Genomic DNA, 20,561 nt, shown 5'->3' with positions numbered 1-20,561 from the left:
TTTTCAAATTTATAATGAAGATTAATTAATTGTATTAGAGTTACCCAGAAAAATTAGTTCTCTATTCTCCAGATAACTTTTAATTATATCAAATAGATCTCTTAATATGCTGATTGCTTTTAATATAGACAGTAGGGAGAACCAGCTAATAGAGTCAAATGCCCCTCGGACATTGAAGGAAACCAGGACTACATGTTTACTTTGTCGCTTTTCTCTGACTTGTTGGATCACATTGTATAATGCTAAATCAGTAGACATATTCTTTCAAAAACCATATTGATTTGAACTGATAATATTATTTTTTGTTAAAAAACGCTCAAGTCTTTTTGTGATGAGTTTATCTAGGTTTTTCGCATGAGTCTTTAATAAGCAGATGGGTCTATGTAGATTTAGGAACAAGAATCAATTTTCCAAATATCAGGAAAAGTCATTAAAACCATACATTTGTTGTAAAGTAATATATAAAAAGAATATAAGAAAAAAAAAAGGAATTCTAATTAAAGTAGTCCCGATTTCATCAAGTCCAGGGGCAGTGCCATTTCTGAGGCTAGAAATAACATCAAATATCTCTTCATAAGTAAACGCCCACTCTACCTCCTTGTTGTCTTCCATAAAAATATTTCGATGATCAGGATAATTAGAACAATAATCCAGCCTCAGGGTGTCTTTAATCAACTGATCATGACATTCCATGGCAGACATGGATACACTACAATTATCTCTATATAAAATATTTTTTCCTTTTCTTTATGTGTGCCATATTTATAAAACTTGTCATAATAAATCTTGTTCATATTGAACAAATAATTTCGAAAGTCTCTTTTTGTCTTTTTAATTGCTTTTTTAAATACCGCTAAAACTCTTTTGTAATGAATTTTCCTTTGTAATCTTGTCTCCACGTCCAGGCACTTTATCTGAGAACTTTTACTTGCAGCTTTTGTCTTACGTATTAAAATATCTAATTCAGGGGTCCACCAGGTTGTCCTCTGACACCCATTCTTTATTTTACATCTTAAAAATTTATCCATGTTTATTTTAATATTTTTTTCTAGACTGAAGACCACATTATTCAAACTATCTCCATCCCTAATGGTCACGAGTTCATTTTCAAGTTTCATAATGTCTATTTTCAGTTTGTTGACAAATTTTTTCGTTTTAAACGAATTGTAAGAATAAGAGAATTCGTATAAATTATTAATTTTTATACCATTTAAATCAACATAAATATATCTATGGTCATTCAGGGTAGGTTCATCTAAAATGTTCATTTCCACAGAGCTAAAATCTATGCTTGATGACCCTTATACCAAATCAGTCCAACCAATTCCCACCAGGGAGGAGAAAGTCGGAGTCATCTTTGTTGAAAAGTTTCAAATCATGAACCATAATAAAATCATAAACTAAAATACCTCTTTGGTCCAGTGCCGTAGCACCCCAATTAAATTTTTTAGAATTAAAATCACCTAATATTATAAAGTTAAAAATTGTACAATTTTAAAATGTTTTCTAAAGCATATAAATGTGTATTCAAATCCTCTGCTGATGAGAAATAAACCGAAATAATACCAAAGTTATTTTGACCATCAGACGTGGAGACAGCCACAGTACAATCTTGTACTATGTCCACTACAGATTCAAGTTGTTTCTTCCCATTTCTGCATGCACAACTCTCCAAGTTCCCAGAGCATGTGCAATTTTATTTTGAATAATAGGGCTCTTGTAAAGTAATAACATCTAGTGTTTCTTTGATAATGGTATCAATTGCAGAGAGCCTACAAGCAGCGGCAGCACAGTGATTTAAATTACAGTTTAAAATTCTCATAGATAAAAAGGGTTCAGAGGTAAAAAGAATATAAATATATAATAAGGTAAAATATGAGTTCACTACTTTGTAGCAAATATTTTATACTAAAATTGGTATAATCACCTAAAAATTTTTTTATGATTAAAAACATAAAATCATAGTTTCTAGATCAATTATAAACAAAATCTAGAATAGCCGCTGTGCGTAAAAGATCAAAATGAAAGGTAAGGGAAAATTCTTTTCATTACAAAAATTCATTAGAGTGCAGAAATGTAAATCACAAATAAGGACAATGATTTAAAATGTCCCAGCTGACCAAAATAAATAAAATAAACTTTATATATCAAGATGATCCTTAATAAATCTAATTTCTTCCAAATACACAGGACATTCCTTAGAAAGAGCATCATGTTCCTCATTATATTTAGTACTGAAACGTGGATTGTATTCTTTGCAATTAGTACAGTGAAGGAAATCAGAAGAACACTTAGAATGCAGGTGATTCTCCACACACACTCCACAAATGGTTGTGTTTTCACAAAATTTTCTAGTATGTCTGAAGGCCAAGCAGTTGGTGCATCGTTTAGGATGAATAAATAATTTTACAGAATAAGATTTCCAAACGATTGTTATTCTCTGATCCTCCAAAATAAAATTTTGACACTCTGGTGAAACATGAAAAACTATGCGATATTTCCTGTTCTGAGGCTTTCATTTTAAACAATGGGCGAACACAGCTAGCACCACATGAACATTCGATTTTTAATGCTTCTATACGCACTTCATCGGAAAGAAAATTAGAAACATTGTAAATAATAACCTTAAGTCATATAAATTTTTTACATTTTGGTGTTACGAGTTGAATAAGTTTTTCGTTATCAATAACCGCTTTTTCCAATTTTCTACATTCTTCTCTGCTCTTTAGTCTAACTACCATATCCCCATTTTTCCTCCAAAAAGAACCTACAACACCGATTCCAATTTTTTTTTATCAATATTATTTTTTATTTCATCATATATATCGATATCTTCCTTGAGGGGCTTTAAGATGATTTCTTTATTTCTCCAGGAATCGGTATCTTCATTCTTGTTATAATTGTATGTTTCACTTGATTTTTCTTCACCTCTTCCTTTATACATTGTCAGTTTCTCGTGATCTAATAAATCACAAATCTCACAAACTTCTTTGGCAATAAAATCCAGTTTGTTTTCCTTACATAGATCCCTTTGCATTTCAACATGTTCCAAATTCTTTAGTGTAATCCATTCTGTAATCTTGTTAATACCAGAAATCAAAGTTTCAATTAAACCTGTATAAACATGTTTTTCTTTCAAAGTTTCCACTACTTTGTTACTATCACATATAGTATTAAAGATATCATCTTTTGTACAGCAAATTCTCTCTCACACTCAGTAGTAGTTTTCTTAGATTCAGACATCTTATCAGGTCAGTAATGGAACAAAAACAACAATTCAATACATTGTTTTTGTTCCACTTTGTTACAATTCAACCCAAAATTTAGTACTAAAATTTTTATAAATTCAGTAAATATTAAATAAAATCCCTAAACTAAAAGCATATATGCACTAATATAGTCACGGAGCAATTAAAATTTGAAAATATGTAGAAATATGGTCTTACATAAAAGCACAATAAAACTCGAGAGGCAAAAAGTTTTCATATAGCTGGAAGACAACTTTCAAATGTTAGCAAACCGTCTCCTTGCAAAGTTTATCTTAGTTCACAGTTTCAGATATTGAAAAAAAAAAAAAAAACATGAAAACGGTGTTAAAATCCATGCAAATCAATTTGTAGGTAAATAAAACTATGTAGAATCATAAAAGTACTTCGAAAGTTATTTACATTCAAAAGAACGTCGAAAGCATTCTGTCGCCGCCACGTCAAGGCCAGCTACACTTAAAAGTAAGATTGTTTATAAAATGCAAAATAATGCATATAAGAACACAGAAAATAGATAAACATGCGTCGAAACATCTACAATTTAAGAAAATATAATTCAAAACACTCTATAAAAGGATTCCACAACTAAAAAAGGTAACCAAAAATATAAAATAGGTAACTGAATAATTTAAGAGACCTTAATTTTGTTCTGATTTTAACATTTTATTATGTTGCTAGCTATTACAGTGTCTATAAAAAGCAGCAAATACATAAATGGGCGCTGGTAATTAAGAGGCCCACCAGTGGCCGATTGGTAAAGTCACCGAACACTGGTAGTTTAGTCCGAGGTTTGAATCCTTTGAACAGGCTGGCTGCATGGGCATTTTCGTAGTTTTCCCCATGTGTAACGTGTATACAAACTGGTTTCCGTTAGATTACATAAAGCCTCCAGGGTTGAATGCCTAAGAGAAGGGATGCCCCACGAAGGCATCCCTCCTCTTAGGCATTTAATCCTGGAGGCTTTATGTAATCATATAAACCAACCCAAACTACTGGTAATTAAGGTAAAAGCAGTTTTGATTTTAATTCACCTTCACTTCCTTTCGCCATTAAATTGGCCAGCTTTTGGTTTAGTTTGAAGGTATGAGAAAAGAAGAAATGTTCGTAAAAAGTATTTATTGAGAGCATGGGTATGCAAATAAGTGCTTTTACTTTCAGATGATTCCATATACATTTAATGATGAAATTTAATCATTATTAAAGCACAAGCAATAAATTAACAGAAAATTTTGAAATAAAAACATAGCAAAATGTCATTTAAAGCCTGAAGAAATTGCTTTGAATGTTCATAGTAAATTAGCTAGAGGGGAAAACTATAAAAATTTAATTTAGTTTACATTTATGAAGCGCGTCTATACTATATTACAGAGAATGGGGAAATCAAGTAGATTTCTAAGAAAGCAAAATTATAGCAGGATTTTTTTAAATATAAAAATTAAAATTCTTTTTAAAAAATAAGCACAGATTTTTAAATTTATTTCCCTACAAGATATTTCGATATATTTTTACTCATTGTACATCTAGAAGAATGGCAAATTCAGCGACTTGTACCTCACACAGCAAAATCGAAGACCCTTTCTTGACTGCAAAAGCTTTATCTACGCCAGCGAATTTTCATTTTCGGAAATTAGATGTTGGGGTCAACGAGCCTTTTACTTGAAATTAGAACAAAATATAAATATTGCCAAATCGTCTTGAAATGCGCCAAGGTGGCAAACTGAGAAGTAAATTTTCAAGACACTCCTGCGAAAAATGGGTCAGGGCTTGTTTCTACGGCAACAGACAGCTGCAGACAAACTGGCGAGAGCTGTTCTTACCATACATAGACTATACGCCTGCCACCGTATGGCATTTTTCCCCATGCACCTGCCAATTGTTATTTTTTTGTTTATTTTAATCTAGTTTTGCACACTTTTGATATGTGTTGGTAGAAATGGGAGCTTGAATATAGTTATGTCAGGTTCTAAAATTTCTGTAGAAATTTAAAATTTCAGAAATAAAATTTGTGTTTTTAGGCTCTTTGGTGATGGCACCCAGTTGTTCATACTTATGTAAAATATGTATAAAAACCGTATGGAAGTGATTTAAATTCAGTGTTATTATTTTATCAAAAATGTTAGCAGCTTTAACTGAACTAGTATAATGCTACAAGGAAATGTGACTCAGCTGAAAAAGATAATGTTAAAAAATGAAACATTAAAACCCAGCTGAGAAATTAAAGTTACATTTTTGAAATTATTATATTTTTTATGCTTTAGATAATATATAAAGAGAACAAGCTTCCTGGGCTGATACCAAGAACACTCCTACTGCCATATACTTTTGATTATTGGGCATCCCATAAGGACCCCTTTTTAATTTTTTTTTAAATATTTGTTGTAATATATCATTTTGTTCAGGAAGAAAAGCCATTAAACAATTTTATTATTTAATAAACATCAAAGCTGTTATTTCGATTTTCAGCCCTTTGGGACCCCCTTTTTAATTTTTCAATAAATAAAGTAGTAATATGTTATTTTGCTGAAGAAGAACACCTCTTTAATAGAGGTTAAGTACAAATACACCTCAAAGCCCCCCCTCTTTTTTTTGATTATCAGGCCCATGGACCCCATGGAACCAGTGGATATTTTCCGTCCAAAGATAAAGGTTTTGTATCTAAAGCTGGCCTTAGAAATATTTTCCCCCCTTTCACCAACTGTGAGGACTTTTTCAAAAACCACTTACTTTTATCCTTGCCCAGGAGAAAAATTTCTCTTTTGTTCCCTAGTCTGTCACCTGAAATTAACAAAGACGATCTCCTAAAGCATAAAAGCATGCTTTCAAATCAGCAGATTTTTCATTCTATTACCAGGTAAAAACTTAAAGTGCATCATATCACATCACATATACGGTATCATAAACAGATTTATGTTGTATGTTGGAGCATTTTTGTTCACTTATTACAGCTCCAAAGATAATAAATTATAATTTTTAAAGTAGAATTTTAAATATTATTTGGTTATCAAGAATGACAATGTAATTATATATTTCTTCAATATATTTATTAATTTTGAAATTAATGTTGAGAATGCAGTATCACTCATGACAAGTTCTGCTGAGACATGTTTCTATTTAAAATAAAAAAAAAGTAATAAAATACAACTGTTTTTGTGACAGTGCTTAACAAAATTGAAGGTTTGATACTATGTTGCTTTAAAAATAAAATATTGCCATCTAATGCATAATCTATATATGATAGAAGTTTGGCATGCTATTTTATTAAATCTTTTTGCCAAAACAAGAAATAACGTGTTGCAAATTTATAACCTGAGCAAGTGGTGTCACAGTAGTGAAATTAAAATACCAAATAGTGCTTAAGAGCTTGGTGAAATTGTAGGGCTGTAGCGTGAAATAAAATATAAGCTAAACTAATGGAACTTAATTTTGAATTCTAAAAATATTAATATAAAACTTTTTCATATTTCTTCTTTCTTTTAGTGAGTATTAAAATGTACTCATTATGATTATGTTTTCTTTTTGTGAAAAAGATTATTTGATCTTAAATTCTTTTTACTTAATTTTCCTTTCCGAAAAGTTTTTTAATAGTGTAGCTTGCAGTAATCTTCTTTTGTATAATTTTTTAAATGTACTGCTTTGTTTTGGAAAATATGTTGCTCTAATACTAATTGTTCATGATTTTAAAGGGTATCTGAGTAAAAGGAACAGTTTTGCCTAAGTGGTGTAAATATTATGTATCAGTGCAGTGCAAGTATTATGAATGCCATATTATTATTTTTTTTCTTTTTAAAGATTCTTTTGGTATTTTCTCGTGATACATCTGTTATATCCCATTTTGAAAGAAGCACTGGTAATCCCCCTTCAGCTGTTCTACGTGGCACACATACTACTGTTACTTATCCTCCTAATGGTGTAATTCCTTTTCATGGATTTTCAATGTATGGTAAGCTTCATTAAGAATTTTTTTCTAAGATTTTCCCAGTAAAATTCTTGGTTTGTGCTATCTGCCCAGCACTCCTGCAAAGTTGCCAATCATTGGCAACTACTTTTTCAGAATTTAACATGAAAAAAACGGCAGCCATTTTCAAAAAACGGTGGTGCGTTGAAAAATTGCATAAAATAGCACTGAATTGGCAAAATTAAAAATGCTAGAAGCATCCATCATGAAGTACAGTCAAAAGTCCTTAATTCGGACACCCATAATTCGGAATGATCTATAATCCGGACCTCAAAACTAAAAACTTTCTGCGCATGCGCCGCGTTGACACATGCGCATAGGCGTTATGCGTGCGCGTAAGATCTTTTACAACTGCGCATATGAGTGTGTGCAAGTGCAGAATACGTTTTCGCGTGCGCGTTTTATGTATAATGGACGTATAAGCTAAAATTATCTAATTATCTATTTCAGTTAATGTTTACGATTGCATCGTTCCTTAATTTTCGAATTGGATCCGGCTTATTTTTTGCAGACTGTAAGAGCAATTTTATAAAAGTAAGCTTAAACTTTCGATTATATCAAATAGAATTTCCGATATATATTTGTTAATATGTAAAGGATCTAAAGCGAAAGTATGTTTCGAAATCCGAAATCTGTTTATCAATTTCATGCTGCTCGGCAGGGGGAACGCCGCGGCGGGCGCGTAATGAATTGGAAGTTGATCTGTCAGCACTACCCTTATCTTCAGCACAGATGTTTTTATTTTATTTGGCTTATAATTCCTTACCAAATGTAGTATTTCATCTCGATATGCTCCGTCTTTGATATGATTTAAAACAAGTTCCTCGTCATTATAATTCGCTTCCGGTAGCAAAGAAAAGTGACAGAGGTTATTGAAAACGAAAAAATTTCGATTGACAAATTAGTCGGTGTTCTTGACACAGCAATTATAGGACTTGAACAGCGGAACTTTGTAACTGAACAAGAAATTATGTCTGTTTAATAGAATTAAAGAGAAAGTATTATCACATGAAACGAAGCAAAACTTAAACAACTTACATTGAAAGAAATGTTTAATAAAGTAAACAAATAAATATTAAGCTTTTTCTTTTTGCAAATTTTGATACCCTTTAGATCATAATTGTTCTTTATTTCATAAATTACGGTTACATATTTTTAATTTTAGAAAAATGTGCCATCTTACGAAATCTGCATGCCATCTTACGAGATTTAAACTGATGATCTATAATCTGGAAAAGTCGATAATCCGGAATCGCCGAAGTCCCGGCGAGTCCAGATTAACGACTTTTGACTGTAGTAAAAATTACATGAAACAAAATTCATTACAAAGCATTCAAAATTTTATAAAATGGTAACTATTTAACTAAATTAAAATGAAGCAAACATCCACAATGAAACAACTTTTTGTTTTCTTTGTCTGTGTGCTAAACAACCTGTTTTAACTTTAAAGAAAAAAGTCAGAAAATTGCAGAATTCCTAGCATTACAGAACAAATGGGCACGACTCTCCATGTGTTCAACCTGTTTTAACATCATCAGTGTTCTGATGTTAAAAAAAAAGAGAGAGAGAGAGAAAGAATTGTTTCTATTAAAAAATTAAAAAAAAATTTTTTTGACTGTCTTCTTTTTCCATACCAGGCACATATACTTCTCACAGATAATTGCATCAATTAGTAGTTCTATTTGGAGATGTGTCAAGACAATAAAAACCATAAGAATAACAAATCTTTCCAGATGTATATGACCAGCAGTAAATAAAGCAAATAGCTGTCATAAACATTATTCGGCTATTCTCAAACTAACTTCCTGTTTGCATTTGAACACTTTGCTGGCAATCTTTAACAGTACATTTTCATGCAATTCAATTGTTTGCTTCATGGGAATTCCAAAATGGCATCCATTATGCACTGGCATAATGCACGCTGTAGTAACTATTTTCTTTACCGTTCATTGGATCACTGCATTACCATTCTTTGAGCATAAAATCCAGAGATAAGTGATGATTCTACTTCGTTATAAACACACATAAATTTATTTACACATAATACAATATTTACAAACATTATTATTATGCACACGTCTTCATTACTATTAGCTTAACACCTTCAATCTTCCATGAAACTAAAGTTATAAACTAACATCAGAGACAGAATGCCTGGAGCGCCATCAACGGGAGCTATCAATTCAAAAAATCCTGCCTCCCATGAACTGCAAGTTCATCAGTTAAATCTAACTAATTAATACCATACAGTACCTACATGTCAATAACAATACAATTAATATCAAAACAACATAATGAAAATGCTACATTGATACTACAATAATAGCTAACAAAACAATAACTAATAATACTAATAAGAAGAATATATAGAATTCTAAATATAATGTTAAAGTTAAAATTGTCTTATTTTATCCATAGACCTGTTATATACTATACAGAGAATCGCCGGCTAAAGTACAGAATTGCCAATAATTTGATTGGCGTTTGTTTGGCGCTTTTTACAAGAGTAAGAAGAATTGGACTTTTGTCAGTTTTCTTTGACTTCACCTTTGACCGCATCACCAATCAAAACCGGGTGAAAAAGCAGAACAGGAATGAGCTGCAGGAGTTTGGGTATGACATGGAACTGAACCCAGACTCTGGCGTATTATCGCTACGGCTGGTGATTTTTCCCCTTCTTTTCTCTCAGTTCAAAATGCGAACTTAGAAAGATGTCATTTCGCAGAAGCTGCTGTTGAATTTGCAGGAAAGGTTAGATCGATAAACACCAGCCGAAATTAAAACTTTCCTTAAAATTGGACACTTTATTTTAAAATTTAACAAGATAATTTTCATGCTGTAGAATAACATTTTGTAATATAATGCCCATCGGCGTCTACAAAATTAAAAATAAAATAAAAAAACTGGAGAGAACAAACTAAATTTATAATAATCTGTAATAATCTGAAACTAAAAATACAAAAATTTCAATGATAGATTCAAATGCAGAACGATTCTTGACGAATTTAGTAACGTAAAATATAAATTTTATACAAGAAAAACTTTGTATTATAATTAAATCCAAGTTAACTATAAGTTTAAGGAATTTCAATCACAATGCATATATTATATTGAATATAACTAAAAAAAACTTGCACTTCCCAAATAAATGGTGTCTAATGACATCTAATCATAATTACGTATAACTTTCTTTATAACACAGTAAATGCAAAAAATAATTAATTAATAATAATAAATAATTAATACATTACATAGACACTAAAAATTCAGAGGCAATAAAGCTACAAGTGAAGCCCAGAAAAGGAGTATGTACATTCTGTTCACAATAAAGTCATATAAACAGTAGTACAGTCAAAAGTCGTTAATCCCGACTCGTCGGGACTTCGGCGATTCTGGATTATAGATCATCAGTTTAAGTCTGGTAAGATGGCATGCAGAAATTATAAAATTTAAAATATGAAACCGTAATTTATGAAATAAAGAGCAATTATGATCTAAAGGGTATCAAAATTTACAAAAAGAAAAAGCTTAATGTTTATTTGTTTACTTTATTAAACATTTCTTTCAATGTAAGTTGTTTAAGTTGCTTCGTTTCATGTGATAATACTTTCTCTTTAATTCTATTAAACAGACATAATTTCTTGTTTAGTTACAAAGTTCCGCTGTTGAAGTCCTATAATTGCTGTGTCGAGAATACCGACTAATTTGTCAATCGAAATTTTTCCGTTTTCAATAACCTGTGTTACTTTCTTCACTATCGGAAGCGAAATATAATGACGAGGAACTTGTTTTAAATCATATCAAAGACAGAGTACATCGAGATGAAATACTACATTTAGTAAGGAATTATAAGCCAAATAAAATAAAAACATCTGCCCTGAAGATAAGGGTAGTGCTGTAGTGCTGACAGAAAACTTCCAATTCATTGCGTGCCGCGGCCTCCCCCCCATCCCGCCGAGCAGTGTGAAATTGATAAACAGATTTCGGATTTCGAAACATACTTTCCCTTTAGATCTTTTACATATTAGCAAATATATATCAGAAATTCTATTTGATATAATCGAAAGTTCAAGCTTACTTTTATAAAATTTCTCTAACAGTCTGCAAAAAATAATAAGCCAGATCCAATTTGAAGTTTAAGGAACAACGCAATCTGCAATATTAACTGAATTAGATAATTTTAGCTTAGCTTAACTGAATTAGATAATTTTAGTTTAGCTTATACCGTCCGTTATACATTAAACGCGCATGCATAAACGTTTTATGCGCACGCCCACACGCATATTCGCAGCCGTAAAGGTCTTACGTGCACACGTAAACACGACGCATGCGCAGAAAATTTGTAGCTTTGAGGTCCGGATTATAGATCATTCCGAAATATGGGTGTCCGAATTAAGGAGTTTTGACTGTAATATGTGAAAGATTGCATTAAACTTTTACTACAGAATATACATACATTACTGAAAGTGAGATCATTTTCATTAAATGTACAAGCAGACATAAAAGAAAAGGAAACACACTTTTTCTTGTCATGTGTAGAAAACATACATGTTCTCCTTCAAAAACAAATTTGCTACACACTTTAACACACTAACACTACCATATATCATATAATGTGTCAATTTTTAATACATAAGGCTGCTCTTTGAATAAATTAAGCGTTTCTTGTCCAACCTCACAAAATAACAATGCTGATGCATTCTAATACACAGACTTATTCATGTTTCGGTGTGAAATTAGTTTCATAAAACAATACCAAACTCAGTATTTTAATCGCAAAATCATCAACCATAGATTTGTATTTTTATAATTAACACCTTTTTATTAAATATATTCGCATTCTTGATTAAATAAGTAAAATCAATTGGTATATTAAAGAACTGAGCAACTTTTCGAAAATTTGTATGTCCATGAAGTCATTATTCGCTTCGTGCTGTTAGAAATGAGTTTATATCAGTCACAAAATTTTAAAGAACAGCCTTTAAACAAAATTCAGATTTATCTAAAATCTTATTCAGATCTGTAGAAATGGGAATAACTGAAGAATATTTTAGCAGTTTACAAACAAATAATGGTATGTTTATTTCCTTGAATGAATTTGCAAAAACTTGACTCTACATTAGTGGCAGCATTTCGTTCTTTCATTTGGGGCAGCGAGATTTGCACGTATGAAAATCCATAATAGAAGAAATGCGCTGGGTTTGGAAATTATCAAAATTGCTGTAAATAAAATTTTTGTAATTTACTCTCCAACTAAAAAAATCGAAAAAATTACGAATATTTACATTAGACTCTCAAACCTTTATGTGTTCAAAAAGATGGTTAATAATTTCAGAAAGAAGAGAATATTTTATACCATCATCCTAATCCAGAGGTATATTGTTCCAAGCACGGGGTTTGGATGATTTGATAGTCTATGATAAACAAATTTCTTTAGACCAACCAAAATTTATTGCGAGAAAGCTAAGGAATTTATGAGTGCCATCTGCCACAATTAAAGATAAAAAATTAATAAATGAAAATTCAGGCACTTTTAATCACAATCACACAAAGGATAACAGTGTGACAAAGCAGATACATGAATACAAGCTGTCACAGAAGGAGCAGAGTTCAAGCTCAAAGCTTATTCAGAAAACAGCTGACTCTTTGAACTGGGAAGTGCGGCTTATATAGGAATGCTCAGCAACAAATTTAAATCACTTTCTGAAATATTCTGAATAATTACTTAAATATTACTTATAGGGCTTCAAAACTCAAACCATTGAGAACTTAATAAACTTAAATAATAATAGTGTTACAGAGAAAGCATTTTTTTAAAATTTTCTCTCTAAAATAATTTAGACAAGTAATAGAATGGTCTTTACTTGCATTTTTCACCGCTCTCATTTGCCGCCCATGTTCTACATGTTATTTTTTTATCAGGCTTTATAAAAAAACTAAAAAATAATTTTTTGACAGTGAATAACCACTCAAATAATTCAGAACCAAGAAATGAAATGTAAATGGGGAAAGAGTCAAAAGCATATAACTAATATTTGATCAAATGTGCACTAATGATCTTTAAATAAAGTTGTTTTGGTGTTAATGCTACGAATTTTTTTAAGTTGCAGTTTTTAAGTAATCTGTTTCCCCACATGATAAAATCTGATTTTTAAATATTCAAATAAGATAGCTTTCATTAAAGATAATCTATGGTTTTATAATGGAGAAAATTTTAAAGTGTGTGAATTTAATAAGGTGAAAAGGGATTCAGATTCATGGAGGGTTTTAATAATTAGTCGATGCATAATATGACATTTCACTAAATCTCCTGCAGCTTGCGCTACTCTGAAATTTCTTTCCCCATTTTTACAAAGTTTTATAACGTTGGGTTGGCAGCCGGAGTGATTAAACCACCTATGTTTTTCCTTTGTATGAAAAAGCTGTTTTCGAAGTGTAAGTCACTTCTTAAAGCTGATAAGCAATTTGTACAATATATTTTTTTAAATAATTTCCTCACTATGAATCCAGAAATGTATTCCCTTACTTTTTGAGGAAACTCATCCGAATATAAGTGGATTTCTAATTAATTTCTGCTGTCTGAAATACCATCGTCATTATCACTATCCTGATGAAAGTAATTCAGTTGAGACACATATTTGTTCATGACAGATGTAATATTTAAAAAATGTGTCTCATCCAAAATAATGCAATTAGCATTAGCAGATGTGATAATTTCATGATGGCATAACAGTCTTATGTATGCAGCTTTAAACTGCTTAAAAGTTGGATTGTTTTATGTCCACCTTTCATCCTAATTGCACTAAAAAACATTTCGAGATGGTCTTGTGAAACCTTGTATGTTAACAGAAACTTCATTATAGGATTTGGCCCCTGACACAATTCAGTGTATAAAAATGTTGAACCCTTTTAACAGATGTTAAAAAGGCCAAAAATCCCATTTTCCTATTGCTTACAAGGATGTAGTCCCCATTAGCCGATATTCTAAGGCATCTTATGTATGCAGCAACATGTTCTAAAAAGTAAAAAATTATATGATTGTTTGAATTTAGTGGTGATTTGAACCCTTTGCTTAACTCTTTCTCATCGAGACACGACCAGATCTGTTTTCATCAAACATCGGAAACGCCCATGTTTATGAATTTGTCTTGGAATAGTTTTCCTTTTCCCCCTGCCTAGTAGATAGCTACAGCATTAACAATAACCTACTTAAGGGAAATGACTGCTTCTCTCTTGGGGGTTTTTCTGTGGTTTCATCCATTGTGTGCAGTTTCACCTTAGGGCCGGATTGCACCTGCAAACGTTAATAGCTTTCCGTATGTCTCCTTTAGTTGCTTCAAAAGAATGATTGACATGTCTCTTAACAACTCAAGAAACCAATGAGCCATACACTAACGTGGAGGTGGAAAGAACTAGGTAGAAAATAAACGAGGCGTTTGGGCTTTTTGCCGTTGCCTGAATGAACAGGCGTCACGGGCGACTTCGATGCGAAAGAGTTAATATATTTTTGGAATTAAGAATATCAAATAAATTGTTGAATATCGTTGAAAAGCTAACTATGGCAGCAGCACTCTGAAATTCCTTCAGATCATCACATAGGTAAGTTAAGAAATTGGCAACACTTAGGCTGAAAACCTGAGGGGCAAGTTTCATTGTCATTTTTTCGCATTGCCACTCAATGTGTCTTCTGCGCAATTTATTGGCAGCATGCAGCCCACATTTTTCTTGACATTCCATTAAGTCTGTTACATGCTGCCAATTAATCATTTCACCATTGCCATCAAAAATAGAACCTTTACTTGCTAAAGTGTTTTTATTAATTTCATCATATGTGAAGCATCCAAGAAAATGTATACAGTACAAAGTCTTTAATCCGGACCTCAAAATTATAAACTGTATGCGTATGCACATAATACGTTTACGCATGCATGTTTAATGTATAACGGACGGTATAAGCTAGGCTAAAATTATCTAATTATCTGTTTCAGTTAATGTTACAGATTGTGCTGTTACTTAATCTTCTAATTGGATCCGGCTTATTATTTTTTGCAGACTGTTAGAGCAATTTTATAAAAAGTAAGCTTGAACTTTCGATTATGTCGAAAAGAGTTTCCGATTCTGGAGCTGCCAAAGGATCTACAAAGCGAAAGCATGTTTCGATGTCCATCAAACAAAAACTGGAATTCCTGCAAAAAATGGATAAAGGCATGAAGAAACTGACAGAGAGGTTAATGAAAATGAAAAAATTTCTATTGACAAGTTAGTCAGTATTCTCGACACAGTTACAGGAACAGTGGAACTTTGTAACTGAACAAGAAATTATGTCTGTTTATAGAATTAAAGAGAAAGTATTAGCACAAAAAACGAAGCAACTTAAACAACTTGCATTGAAAGAAATGTTTAATAAAGTAAACTAATAAATATTAAGCTTTTTTTTTTTTTTTTTTTTTTTTTTGTAAAATTTGGTACCCTTTAGATCATAATTGCTCTTTATTTCATAAATTACTGTTTCATATTTTTAATTTTATAATTTTTGCATGCCATCTTACCAGATTTAAATTGATGATCTGTAATCCGGAAAAACTGATAATCCCGAATCGTTGAAGTCCCGATGAGTCCAGATTAAAGACTTTTGACTGTAATATGCATTACTTTGTAAAAAATAAAATAAAAATAACCGAACATTGATTTACTAAAATATTAATGTTTAAGTGTGGGATTTTCACATGTGAGTTGTAAATCCTTCCATGAAAGTATTACTAGCAGTTGTCTTCTCTGGCAAGTCTGTGTTATTGTTCTGCAATAAGCCGGTGTTCCTCCTTTTTGTGTAGTGTTAAATTCTGAATTCAATTTAAGGAGAGCACCTGCATGTATGCCAGATTACACATTTTGACTTTTGACAAGCTGTAAAAGAAGTACACATATATGTACAAGCACCAAGCAGTTTGAGGGAAGAGGACTCCAAGTTCTGTCTTGCTGAGTATGCTAAGATTGTAGCCAAAATTTGGATTGGAACATTGTTTAAGTTTTGTAGCTTAAAATGCCATTTAAACTTGCTGCCTTTCTGTTAGATTTTAGAATTTAAATGAAAAGCAGAGGTTTCAGTGGCAGCATATTCTTCTACAGGTTTGTGATTTTTTTCTCTTAATATTCTTCATTCCTTCCACTGTTTCAGTTTTATTGGGATTCACCATCTAAGTGGATTTTCTTTCGCTCAAAGAAGGATTCCGTACAGGAAATTTTTATGGAGCTCTTGCTCACTTATCTTTAGTACATAAGCTGTTTAATATAGCATATTCTGAATTTTCATGTAAAAATGTAAATAGTGCTGAAGAATTGTGTATTAGGAGGAAAAACTGCATAAAATTAATAAAATTAGTTACAGCCTTAAAATTTAATGGAGTATAAATCATAAATTACATACTTGTTTATTGCTTCTAAATTAAACTTAATTTGAAAATGCTTTTAAATATTGTTATATCATATAATTTTGCTTTTCCTTGATCAGAATACCTACAGAAATTCATGAAGTGCTTCATTCTACTCATGTTTTTGATAGCTAAAGAATTTTTTTAAATGGATGTTGAAGCTTTAAAGTGAATGAGGGGCTTGATGTCCCATTTCGTTAATGTATAAACATATTGCAAATGTTAGTATTATATAATTAGTGAAGGATCATGTTCCTAAATTACAGAAAAAAAAAATCACCCGAAGTATAAATGCTGTGTATGCTAATCTTTTTTAAATAGCCTTAGTTTATATGTTTTGTTCTTTAACATTCTTTCAACTTTTTTTGAACAAACTGATTCTCTGATAGTTTAAGACCTTTAATATTGTGACTAGCATTGAGCATATTTGAATATTTTGCTTCTAAAGCAGTCTTCCTTTTTTAAGCACTAAGCTTGCTTGATCAAGTGATTGGTTCTCTTATTTGATTTATTAAACAAGAGATTTAAAAAATGCAGATAATCTCAGAAATTTTGCATAGAATTATAACTTTACAAAATCAGGTTTCATTTTACTTATTATTTACTTATTATTGAATCATAGTTTATCATTATGTTTCATAGAATTTTGTGCCTTAAAGTTATTTGAGGGCAGCCTTGAATTTTTGCTAAATCATAGAATACTTGTTTATCACATCTAAATTCAACTTGTTCTTTTGAAAATGTGTGTGTTAAATAATTGCAGTGCCATTTACATGTAATATTATGATTTGAGAAAAAACAATTTTAACAAATTTGATTTTTTTACTTGTTTAGAATATAAATACAGAAAGTCTATATAGTAATGCTGTCCTTTGCAATTTATGCATACTGCTTATGTTTTTAAATAAAGTTCTTTGAGCAATAAATGTTTTTAAAATCTTCATTTTATTTTTAAAAAAAAGCTTGTTAATTTCAGTGCTGCCATGTTAATTTACATAAAATGTTTTTTACTATACCAAGGAAAACGATCAAATTTTTCTCCAAAATTAATGTTACTATTTTGAAGTGAGTATCAAATCAAATATTTATTAATAAATTCTTATAATAAATTCCCACTGTATTAGTATATTGGATTGGTTGGGTGTTTTCAAAACGTACGACAACTATCTTCCTAAAGGACGGAATCTCGTCATGAAAGACTTTTCAGGGAAGATTGGTTTCTATTGATTGCAAATGAGGAAAACCATGAAAAATCTCCATTTGCCAGGATTTGAACTGGGTTTAAACTTCCAGTGTTCAGTGGTCTTACCACTCTGTCACTGATAGTCCGTAATGATTTACAAGTGTTCTCCTTAGCCAAAATTAACTCTATAACATAAACAAGGACCATTTATTTTCAAAATTTTGGGAACTTCATAGGCAGTCTCTCTCTCTTTGTGTATATGTATGTATATTTGTATGGAAACATAGGAACACATATATAAAAAGTGTCGAAAAAGTAACTGAAGTTTCCAAAACAAAAATTTGCTACTAGATCGTCACACAGTCGTGCTTTGAGCATGTCTGTGAAGTAACAGTTTCAAACAACGACTTCATATAACAAGTAGACGGCTCACCCACAGAGAATTCGTCAGCTAGGGTGTCTCCAACATATACCACGTGACTTATATGCTCTTGGTGAGTGATAGCTTAGGCTGTTCATCGCCAGTTTGGCGCGCTTTTGATATGGCAGGTGGTGCTTTTTATTTCCGTTTGCTGGCAGTCGGCATACAACAGCCTAGAATTAGGTTATTCGATTTTTTACAATTATTTTTAGATATAACTTAACCCCCTTTTTCCTGAATATTTTATCTATATTTTAATAATGGCTTTAAATTATTTGCGTCATTGTTTAAGATGTTTAGGTTAAATAATTTTAGAAAGAAAATCTAAAATAAATAATAAAAAATTGAGAGGGAAACTTTAATTTTGAATAACGTTTAAAATTAATTGCACTTCTGTTATAATATTTGAGAAGGTAAAAAATCTCGTTTATTTTTAATGCATTGCATCCTAAAGAGAAAAAGAAAATCACATTGTAATATATGTATTTATGCAATTCATGAAATATATACTTACAGACTGTTGACTTTCAGCTGGAACTATAAACTATTACTGTCCAAACTTATAATACAGTTTATGATACAAAAAGATAAATTATACTGAAATCTTATTACAGAAAAATATTTTACTTCCTTATATTTAAGTAAACATAATTTTACTTAATTTAAAGTCAGAAATAGTTTTTGGAACAATTTAATTTACCTTTGACCTTTCAGTGTTACCAATAGTACTTGCATTTTGGAAATTTATGATAGTAAATAAAATTTTTATTTTTAAAAGATCTTTCACTGATTGTAAATGCCCATTTTTTCAGTTACTTGCATATTAAAGTGCTTGTAAACTTAGCAATGTCCAGAAAATAATTTCGTGCAATTTTGGAAGCTACTGCCTTAACTGTATGCTGCTATACATTAAATTTAGTAAGATTTCATATTTTGCACATCAGCTGTAAAATGTACACTTCCAAAATGAAATTTTCTCTCTGAATTATAAATTCAAACATGACAATACATATTCTATTTTATTCCTGTATCCCAATTAAATAAACACATTACGAAAATGTGCATTTAAATATAGTATTTACTAAAAATAAGTCGATTAATGCTATTTTTATTTATTTAAATTATTTTTTCTAAAGTATATCAGGAACAAGTACCAAAAATCACCTACTCAAACTGGTAGTCAAGTATATTCCAAATTTCCTATTTTTGATATGTGAATAAGTAATGAGCTTTTTAAAACAAAAACACACAATTTGGCCGAAATATAGAAGCTACACATTATTATATACTACATGAATAACTTTATGAAATACAATACCCTATATAAGGCTCTGATATGGGAAATTTGTCTTATGAAACTTTTTTTTTTTTTTTGAAGATAATGTAAATTTTAAAAAAAAAAAGTTAGCTTGTAAAACCATGGAAATCTTTATAGATATATAAAGAATATGATATTTACTTTTAAAAAATCAATACATAAAACAGTGTAAATAAAATACAAACTACAAATTAAAAATACATGCTTTTATTTTAACAAATACAGGGCTTAAATAAAACTGAGTGTTTCACAGAAAAGAAAAAAAAAAAAAAAAAAAAAAAAAAAAAAAAAAAAGCTTTTATGAATAGAAAGTGAAAGCTAGTAAAGATATAATGATGAAAGCCTCATTCAAACCTGCAAAAGTTCACTCAAATATAGTTTTGATGGGTTTTTTTTTTTTTTTTTTTTTTTTTTTTTTGAAAAACTATATATATACTGTTTGTATGCAACAAAAAGTTAAGGCCTGTTCTCAAGGATTTTTTTTTTAAATTTTATTCCTACTAAAAATCTTAATACACACTTAATCCTCATTACAAATTAAAGAAAATTCTATAGTTTTGATATATTCATGTTGCTAAAAAATAGTTTTAAAGGAAAAGGTTTTTAAAAAATCTTAAATAAACAAATATTACTATGAAAGCAAAAACTCTGCAATCAAATATTGAGGTGATTAAGTTATAAATAGGTGGCACTTTTAAGTATAGGCAATCTGTTGACATTGCGAGTTAATACCTTTTTATTCCTTATACTTATAATATTTGGTAAGTTCGAATTCACTGCCACTTTATTCCTGCTTTACCAGATCATTCTTATGCATTAGCTTAAATTTAAAAAATTTAGGATTTATTCATGCATTATTAGCTAAGATACACTAGTATACAAATTTTCAGCTCATTTATAGATTTTGAATAAGCGTTTTTTTTAACAAAGTAAACATATCGCACAATCTTATCTCAATAATTTAATAATAATAGCATTTTTCTTTTTTTT

At 30.5% G+C, this 20,561-nt stretch overlaps 1 protein-coding gene across 16 annotated transcripts in view; it reads left to right on the top strand.

The window, feature by feature from the left end:
- Positions 1 to 20,561, top strand: part of LOC118189861 (TBC1 domain family member 19) — a 130,138-nt gene that overhangs the window by 60,876 nt on the left and 48,701 nt on the right. For 14 of the 16 annotated variants that reach the window (XM_085818727.1, XM_085818715.1, XM_085818738.1 and 11 more), the window contains one exon: positions 7,056 to 7,206. The exons of the other annotated variants lie outside the window; for them this stretch is intronic. In XM_085818727.1, coding sequence (XP_085674853.1) covers positions 7,056 to 7,206 — 151 coding nt within the window. The remainder of the gene's footprint in view (positions 1 to 7,055; positions 7,207 to 20,561) is intronic. 16 annotated transcript variants of the gene reach the window in all.

Source organism: Stegodyphus dumicola, chromosome 1, assembly GCF_044657685.1.
Source record: "Stegodyphus dumicola isolate Sdum_Otavi_A_Nest chromosome 1, ASM4465768v1".
Taxonomy (NCBI): Eukaryota; Metazoa; Arthropoda; class Arachnida; order Araneae; family Eresidae; genus Stegodyphus; species Stegodyphus dumicola.
The sequence above is the reverse complement of the archived record's forward strand: the minus strand, read 5'-3'. Positions and strand labels throughout refer to the sequence as shown.